This window comes from Chanos chanos, chromosome 2 (assembly GCF_902362185.1).
Source record: "Chanos chanos chromosome 2, fChaCha1.1, whole genome shotgun sequence".
Taxonomy (NCBI): Eukaryota; Metazoa; Chordata; class Actinopteri; order Gonorynchiformes; family Chanidae; genus Chanos; species Chanos chanos.
The window spans coordinates 5,381,581-5,391,271 of record NC_044496.1 but is presented as its reverse complement, the minus strand read 5'-3'; the positions used below and the strand labels follow the sequence as shown (position 1 = coordinate 5,391,271).

General features: G+C 46.9%; 1 protein-coding gene across 1 annotated transcript in view; it reads right to left on the bottom strand.

The window, feature by feature from the left end:
- Positions 1 to 9,691, bottom strand: part of plekhg4 (pleckstrin homology domain containing, family G (with RhoGef domain) member 4) — a 62,611-nt gene that overhangs the window by 9,598 nt on the left and 43,322 nt on the right. Inside the window, exon 15 of the mRNA XM_030794123.1 lies at positions 1 to 688. This exon is cut by the window's left edge and continues 244 nt beyond it. Within this exon, the coding sequence (XP_030649983.1) occupies positions 1 to 688 (688 nt within the window). The remainder of the gene's footprint in view (positions 689 to 9,691) is intronic.

Sequence of the window (9,691 nt, the reverse complement as noted above, 5' to 3'; positions counted from 1 at the left end):
GAACCCTGCGCCCCGGCTCTAGAGCGCCCGTTCCGGGGCTGAGAGAACACGCGGAGGCGCCCTGATGATGCGGAGGCTCCTCGGAGGAGGTGCTGCGGGTCAGCCGATGGGAGCCGAGAGGGGTGTGAGGGATTCGGTGTTCGATGCCGTAAGGGCTTCCCGTGGGGGGGGTCTTTGGGGAACAGTCTCGGCCGTCCAGCCTGGGGCCCGCGGGGCTGCAGGGAGTTGACGCGGAGCTGGACCGGGAGGAGAGCCGTTCCCGGGCCCAACCTCCGCCGAAGGCCTTCCTACAGGAGAATGAGACGCTGCCGCTGCGCTCCTGAGGTTTGCCGTCAGAGTGTCTCCTGGGCGCTCCGGGGTCAACGCCACCACCGCTGCCTGCTTTCGGGTCACTCTCGGCAGGCAGGGAGCGCCGAGTCCTCAGAGCTGCTTCCAGCTTCTTCTCAAACATCTGCTTGGTCTCCTGGCACTTGGACCAGGCGAACTTCCACTGCTTCAGGCCCTGTTCGCTCTTCAGCTCCCCGGCGAGGTCCTTCATCTCCTGGAACCGGGCGTCGGGGATGGGTGTGTGCTGGCTGTGGTAGTTCTCCAGGCAGGTGATAACCCCCTGGCATTTTTCGGGCAGGGTGCAGTCCTCCATGCTGATACAGGCCAGGTGGCGCATGCCCTCCAGGGCCCACTCATATGCCTGGGAGGAAAGAGAGAGAGAGAGAGAGAGAGAGAGAGAGAACAAAAACACAATACAGTCAGGCTCACATTCAGAGATGCCTGGGACAGACATGAAAACGAAAGGAGTGTGTGGCACAAGTACCATTTCGGGCTAAAACAGATGGACAGAGAGAGAGAGAGAGAGAGAGAGAGAGAGAGAAGTCTATAATTTACAATAGGATCGTTTTTTACGCATGTTAGGGTATGAACAAGAAGATAAAAGAGTGCCTTTATGGAGAGAGCAGGCACACACAAAGTGAAAGGCTAAAGGAGACAGAGAGAGAAGACAACAGAAAAATGCTTTCATGTTAAATAAAGAGGTATTTACAGAGAGAATGGGAGGTCTGGGAACAGCAGCTTTTTTTTACACACATATCAGCAGCAGGGGAGCTAATGGTTTTAGCACTGTGAAACAGCACTGAGTAATGAGAACAAACACCTCCTCTGATCTTTGCCTTGAAGCCAATCATCCGCTGCTAACAAAAATCACCCTTATCAACAAGAGCTCTAACCATTACAATCCTAGCCCTGGATATCAGGCAATGACTAATCACATCAAATACTCTTAATTAGTGAAAACATATTTCTGTGACTTAAAATACTTTTGAAACAGACTTCAAATCACTGCAAAAATCTGAGCTGAGATCAGCGCTTGTTTCTTTTTACACCGAGCATTTTTGTAAACAGTGAAAAAGGCTCTTATTCTCCTAGGGAAAAGCCAGAGAGAGAGGGAGAGAGAGAGAGAGAAAAGGAGAGAGAGAGAGAGAGGGAGATCTAACTGTGCGTGGAGCTGGCGTTGGAATTTCGGAGAGGATTAGTGCAGATCAAACGCGTGCTGAGACTCTGCCGTGACCCTGAGAAAAAGGCTGGTGCTTGAGACATTCCTAGAGGAGAAACACCTCCCTCTCCCCTCCCTTTCCCACTCTCCCTCTCTTTCTTTATCTGTTGACAGTGCCTCTTCCTCTGCTGTCTTTTTTTTTTTCTTTTCCTTCTTCTTCTTCTTTTTTTTTTGTCCCATACATGCCAGTTCTCCACACAACCACGCTGTTCCCTGAGACCTTGCGTCTCCACATGCCAAAACGTCAAAACGTGACCTCCACGGGAGGGTGAGGTGACACCGTGGCCACATACCAGCGTTTGAGCTTCCTTGGTACCAGGTTACTGAAGCCACGGAGTGGGCTAGAGGTCACCCAGCATGAACAATGCCAACTACAAATGGTCAACACCGCTGAGAACACACAGAGAGACACAGGGAGTAAAATGAGAAAGGAAATAATTGATTATGGTCAGAAAAAAGAAGAAAAGAAAAGAAAAAAGAATATAGTTTGGAGTGAATTTCACAACGCATCCATTTTAATATAAAAGGTCTTAATGTTCCTTTCATGTGTGACTCTCACCGTTTGCTCTCTCAAAGCCGAATCAACGTGTGAGGGACAGTGCTGGCTGATTTGTAGGCCAGTAAGGAAGTCTATTCACTGGCAGTAAAAAAAAAAACAACAAAAAAAACCCAGACCAACTGTCCAAAGTGACAAAGCCACCAAAAGGTTTTAAAGAGGCACTGGGGGTTGTATCCTGAGGGCAACTATGTCTCACCACCTCCCTGATCAAAACGTCCACTGACAAAAAAACCAAACAAAACAAAAAAAAAGACCCTCTGACAACGTTCAGAAAAATCAAAATAAAGTCTCAATGCCACTCCATCCCTCTCTCTCTCTCTGTGACAACGCACGGAGTCGCACACACAGGCCGAGGATGACATCACTGCTGGAATATTGGGGACACTGGGAGCGCTGGCCTTTGAAGTGTGAATGGCTGGTACGGAGAGGGTGTCTGATTGGTGAGATCTGTATTCAGGCGCTAAGGGAGGCCAGCGGTGGGCTCCACCAAAGGCCTCTGCTTTCAAACCAGCCCACAAAGGGGCCAACTCTTTAGGCTGTGAGAGGGTGAGGAGAAAGAGAGGCAGAGGGAGAGAAGGAGCAGGGGGGGAGGGACAGATGACAAAAAAAGACTGGATGGGAGAGAGGGACAGCTCTCGTCAAGGACCCGAGCTTTTGTACGCGGGGATAAATTAAAACTCCCGGCACTCTAAGTAGGTTGAGAGGAATTTTTTTTTTTTCTCTTTACACGTGAAAGAAATCTTCCTTTATTTTTTTGTCCTCTCTAAGAAAAGAGAAAAGGAGGCAAGGTTTTCATGACATCAACCAATCTCTGATCTCATCCTTCAGCCACGACAAGAATGTGTTTTTGTAAAAGCAAGTGTATGCGTGTGTGTGTGTGTGTGAGTACTTTAGACTGGGTTTTATGTGCATAGCTCCACAGAGGGCACGGTCTCTGCATTCCTCCTACCATGGAATCTTCAGTCTCAACTTAAATCCAATCAAAATTGCATTCCAGTCAGATGTCTGGATAAAAACGGCAGACAACGCCAATCGGCCTTACTTACAGACAAAATCAATCACTCAAAGGCACATCGTAACGGTAGCTCAGCGTTCACGAATGTCCAACTCGCCGCGTAAGTCAGCGTCACTGAATTCAGATTACGATGGTAATCACTACTATTCTGGTCTCTCTAGGAGAAATCAGGGCAGTTGAGAGAGCTGCTTTTGAAGTGCTGGGGACCACTGTATTACCTACTCTGAGGTTGTGGTTGGTTGAATATGACGGTTTCGACCTGCTACTCTGGGTTAGGTGGTGAAAGGAAATGGTGACGTGGAGATTGACAGGTGAGAGAGGTGAGGTGTGAATTGCTTTAGGTTTTGGGAAGTGAGTAACTCAGCACAAAGAAAGAGAGAGAGAGAGAGAGAGAGAGAGTTTTTTGCTTTCCTTTTCTTTTTTTTTTAAATGATGACCTCTGTTGCACAACCTTCCACTGACAAAGCGATTTAAACTGTCTGGCCACACTAGATGTGTTTGCAATCAAAAACAGATCAACACCATAAGGAACTGTGATTCTGAGCAGAAACTACTTCAAATTATGTGGCTCTGTTTTTTTTCCCCTTGTTTGTTTCTTTCTGTTCTCGACTAAAAGTTCAAGTAAAGGATGCTCTTCGGTGTTGTGAATAAATTCAGCCAGTCACTTAGCAGCACAAGAGATGTCCCCAAAAGTCCTTACACCCCCCCGGATTCATGTGTTTCTTAATCCATCCATAAAATTGGGTATGAAAGCTCAATCTTATCTTAAGTCAGGAGTAAATACAACATCGTCAGACAGCATCTGTTAACCTTAAATCTCAGACTCTAAAGGAATGCTAATAAAACAGAGAGAGACAAAGAACGAATGATAGAACTGCACCTGTATGATAACTAGGGCCTGTCAAATACAATTCATCAGAGATTGATAAATCAGTGCGTGAGATCAGGAATAACTCTGCAAAAAAATCCTTGCGCCATGAAATTAATCCATTAATCACCATCGGATCAATTATCCACAGATATTGTCGTATGACTGATGAGAGTAATTTACATTATGAGTCATCCTCGGGCATAAACAGGCTTTTTGTGGAGAATGTCCACAGCAATGGGGACGTATGCTTGTGTCGCCCCCCCCCCCCCCCGGTTTTGTGTTAAAACTTCATGAATGTCAATACCCGGAGTGGGGGGTGGGGGTGTCTCCAGGAAGAAGTGTTCAGCTATGCCATGCATGGGTGCGTACCCATCACACACACACACACACACACACACAGAGGACACAAGACGGCTGGTGACAGATGTGTATTCCGGCTCCTCTCACTTTTCTGTGGCTGAGGCGCCTTGTGCTTAAATGGAGTGTGCTGGATAATCGTATTGGATATGCAGAGCAGTCTAAGAGGGGGGTCGGATATTAGATGCAGCTGCTCCATTGAGTAAAGACCCCCAAAACCCCCTTTGAGCCCCAAAAATCACTTCCCCACTCCACTAAACTACTGCCTGATGAGCTAAGCACCAAGCGTGCCCGGGCCAACTCCACCCCCCCCATGTATATTGTCTTCTGTTTAACCCTGGCTTGAGTGTGTGAAAAGTAACAAAAGCAGAGTTTTACCTCCAGATCATTTTATCTGTCATTTCCAGAGGCTCATAAACAAGAAGCAGATGCTGAGCAAATTGGAGCAATAAAATGGAAGCTGTTTTTCATATCTGTGAAAGCTCTCTGGGGTTTTATGGAGGGTAATAGCTGTATGGAAAACGCCAAGAGGAACACGGGACTGTCGTGGTCTCTTCCAGCATTCCGGGGGGGGTAGGGGGGGGGTCTAGACTTCACTCACGTGAAAACTGTAATCACCTCTTAGTGATTTCTGGTTTATGAGGAGGGGAACAGGAAATGGAGGAGGGTGAAATACAGGTGGGAATTTGGGTCTGAACAGCATTGTATGGTTAAAATAGGGTTAAATGAGACTTGAAGCTACGCCAAAATCTTTTACGTTTTAAATTCATGCGACTACTGCTTAGAGAAGCGGACTGACATAATGGACCGTTATCAGAGCAAGACTTTTTAAGGGGAATTTCAGAGTGAAATATATACATCCTTGGCCTGAGACGGTGTTGTCGCTGACAATAAAAAGTAGTTCAATTGATTGTACATATTAATCTCACCTCACTAGGAAAATAACATGTAAAATCACATTCAATCATAAATATCAAATGTGCTCTCATTAGGCCTTTTATACTAGAAATATCTGGGTGTAAGTGTGTCAACATTTATATCACTATGTGCGTGCATGTGTGTGTGTGTGTGAGGTTTTAATTGTGTATATTTGCCAGCACAGTACCACTGACCCTGGGGCACTGTGTCAGTGGAACAGGGAGGCATATGAGTGTCTGAGTGTCTAAGTGTGCGTCTGTGTGTGTGTGTGTGTGTGTATGTGTGTGTGTGTGTATGTATGTAATTTGATTGAGTGAAGCCCAGCAGGGGGTTGGGAGAATGGAGCCTGTAGAGAGAGCCAATCAGCCGGCATTAGAGCCATCAGAGTGGCAGTAATCAGACCCAATCACAATGCTGATCAGTATGAGGTCTGGTGAGCCGTTCAGAAAAGAAAGCAGGAGCTCTTATTAAGTGACGCAGGACACCCTCTGGGACTAAACATCACTCTCAACAGCAGCTATACAGACAGAGGAAACGCGCCCTACCCAAAAAAAAAACAAAAAAAAAAAAAACTAGGCCTTTTGTTGACTTTTTTGTTCTTTTCACTTATCTCGTCTGCTTTGGGCCACCTCTGATAAGAGAAAGGGGGAACGTGGGCATTCAGCAGTGGGGAATGCCATCGGGAAAATCAATAGGATTCCATTTTCGTGACAATCAGTTAAGCATAAAAAGCAAGTAGTTTATCAAAATGCAACTGAATCAAATACTCACTGCACTGGACATGACTTGAACTACAGAGAGTTTTGAAAACATATATGATTTAACGTACTTTTTAAACAGCAGTCCATATTCCTCCGATCGAATATTAGGGCCGGTTAAACCCAGCGGGTCTATTAGCCCTGTGACTAAATATACTCTGATATACCTGCTCCAGTGATTTGCCAACATGTCGTTAACAAGCTTTAGATCAAACAGTCACCAAGCCTTTTGTACCAGCTTGTTTTCGGGAGGAGAGGAGGTGTAAAGGTAGATGGGAGGAGTTTGAGAATCTGACAAGTTTGTTTAGTTGTCTTTTATTTTCATTTTTCTGAGCGCTGCGTTGTAGCTACAGGTGCTAACCTGAGGTTTACGGACAACGAGGAAGGCCCTAGAGGTCCCTGTGGCAGGAAGAGCTAGTCAATGGATTGACAGGCCTAATTAAAAGAGCACGGAGCTTGTTTTTGTCCTCCAGAGGCCTGTCCCCTGCAGTCCGTTGGGGGTTTGGGGGTTTGAAAGACGTGGGGGGGGGGGGGGGGGGGGGGGGGGGGGGTGCCGGCCTCCATGCCTCACGTCCAGTCAAGCGGTGTGTTTGGAGGACACAACCAGTCCTGCTTTAGCAATAGGGGTCACTCAAAGAAAAGCCCATCCTGGACTAAAGCGTTGATACACTCTGGCGTCTTCTGACTCTGTGTGGCTCCATTCATTTTACACACTTACACACACACACACCCACACCCACTTACACACTCACACACACATGCACACATACTACAACTTTTTATAGGCCAGGTATTGCTTTGAGTCTCACTCTGTTATGTCAATGAAACAAAAAATTCCAAAAACGCCCCCCCCCCCCCCCCCCAAACAAACAAACAAAAAACACACCATTGCCAACAGCTGTTGCAACTGTGAGAGACTGACACAAGCTCCTGCCAGCAATAGAGTAACAGGAAACAGATCCCTATGACCATGAACACCACAAAGCAACCCACAGCCCATGATCTGACGCAGCCGACATGCACATAAACACACAGCAGAGACTGTGCACTTCCCATGCGATGAAGGAGAGTGTAAAAAAAAAAAAAGAGAGAAGCTCTTTAGTAAAGCCAACTGCTTAGGACTACACTGATGACACGTGGCTGCCCCTGATCTACAAGACTCAAAATGTGTTGATCTGTCACACATGGTGGAGAAAAAAACAACAAAACACCTGAAGAGTAGCAGCACAGTTTAACCCCACACCACACAGCCAGTCTGAGCCTAAGCTGCCCGGTAAACATCACTGTAGAGTGTAACAAACTGATCTGAGAAAGCAGAGTGGGGGAGAGAGAGAGAGAGAGAGAAACGGGGAGGGATAGCAGTGAGAGTGGGTGAACTATCCATGGAGAGTAACTGCACTCCCCTCAAACCTCCCAAAAAACCTCAGTAGGCTAAATGCTGAATAATCACTCACACACACACACACAGCCAACACGCTATCAACACAAGCTTTCCTTAAATCTCACAATCTTAGTCAAAAGCCTGAATAAGTTCAGTTACCCCGTCAGACCAAAGCAATATTAACATCAGGAGAGTCTCAGCTTTCACCGAATCCCCTCCAAAAAATAACTCCACCATGATCATCAATCCACACAACAAGTGTACACAGAGTCCACACACGAGCCCACTACAGGGTCCAGGCCCCTGGTTCTGAGTGTCTAGGCAGGCCAGTGAAGAGCAGAAGTGCCCTACCTCTCCGTGGTTCTGTCCGTTTTCCTTCTCTGGAAAAGAGCCGGTAGTCCCGTGAGTAGAACAGGGAGCAGCAGCGGTCATCCTGCGCTCTCTCTCTCTCTCTTTCTCTTTCTCCCTCTCTCACTCTCTGACTGACTGACTGTAGCAAAGGACCACTGGCGCCCACTCCCCCTCTCCTCTCCACCTCCTCCTCCCTCTTTCCCTCTCTCACTCTATTCACAGGCAAATGCTAGTCTAAATACCAGATGGGCCAGCCCCAGCAACTGGGGGCAGTGAGGGTAGTAAGAGAGGGGGGAGCAAAGGAGAGAGAGAGAGTGTGTGTGTGTGTGTGTGAGTGTGTGTGGTGGGGAGGAGGGGGGGGGGGGGGGGGTTGTCGCCAAACTACAAAGCCTTCAGTGATGAGGGGGAGGAAGCCACAACTTGGCAGTGGAGTGTTACCTGGACTCTATGAACCCCAACAGGCTGACAGAGAGCGCAGGCTACGCGGATGATGGATGAGCGGGGCCTGTGCCCACCAGCCCTGCTCTGTTGTTTGTTATTGTACCCTGCCTGCATGCTTAGGGGTCTTGATGAATGGCTCTGATGTGGCTTGATCAATTACGGTTGAGGGTCCTGCGGACATGGCAGGCCGGCGGAATATGTTTAACTCTTGCCAGCGTAGGCCGAATGTTCGATGTGTGCAGGCTTTCCAAACAATGGAGAGAGTGAATTGGGAGAGCTTTGGTGGAGGTCCTTGGTATGGTTCCATTTTTATCTGCATGCGGGATGGTCAGTGCAGATGTAAGCTGGGCTTTCAGATGCTAATGTTGTCCAGTAGGCAGTGACGGAGGAGGAAACGTGAGTGAAGGATCACGTTAAGGGATCTGGGATCCTTGGAGACGCGGAGTATCAATATCCTGATCAATAGCTGGCCGCTCACAGCCTGTTACAGACAGATTCTCAGCTCTCATATCAATATATGGCCTTTCAGACCCACTGAGACGCATCAACAACTGCCACACATGTCACGCATATGACAGCCGGCATTCATCCTCCTCACTACAATCTGTCACCTCCTATGAGGCACTCTGATGGGTGGATCTTTAAAACATTATTCTGGAGAAAACGTCAAAAGCGAAGATTTGATTTATTACAAAAAAAAAAAAAAAAGAAAAACAGGAAGATCCAGATGCAGCCAGCAGATCACGCACCAGCCTTTGACTTTAAATTAAATATGAAAAGGTTTGAAAAGAAAACGCAAATTTCCTAAAAGAAACCAAAAGAAGAAAAAAAAAAAAGCGACGGAGAAGGAGTGAAGTCTTGCCGTGGATCTTTTACTCATCAAAGTGTGCTGAATATTTGGGCGTAGAGCCACCGGTTTCTGGCGGAATTCTTAAAGGAAGGGCCGCGTAGCTTGGCAATCATTAATAATAAGCTTGGAAAGAAGACAAGGGACACAGAGGTAGTATTTCCTCTGATTATCAATGTATGAGCTGAGATCTTTACCACAGCTTTCATTCGAGCTCGTTCGGCCAAAGCTCACAGTCGCAGGTGTACGGAACGGGGTGAAGTGCTGAGGAAAAGATTCTGACAGATTCATTCAGCCAAAACCAATACAACTGTGTGAAAGACAGTCATCTTGTTTTAGATCCTCTAAAAAAAGAATAATAAAAAAAAAATCTTCAACAGATACAGAGTGAAGTCCAATAAAACGTCAGTGCATGGACGCACAAAGAAGGGAAAACAATTTTCACAATCTAAAGCAGGAGGCTTAAACGGCCACTCAGTCTAAATGTAAATTATTTCTCTGTCACGTAAACAAAAACATGTAAGGGAGGCGTGGAGTACAAACCTGCTCTGCTTTCTTCGAACGAGACAAATAATGAATAGTCTACCTAAAACATGACTGGTTTAGGGGAAGGCGTGTGTGTGTGTGGTTACTGATCTCCTATGGTT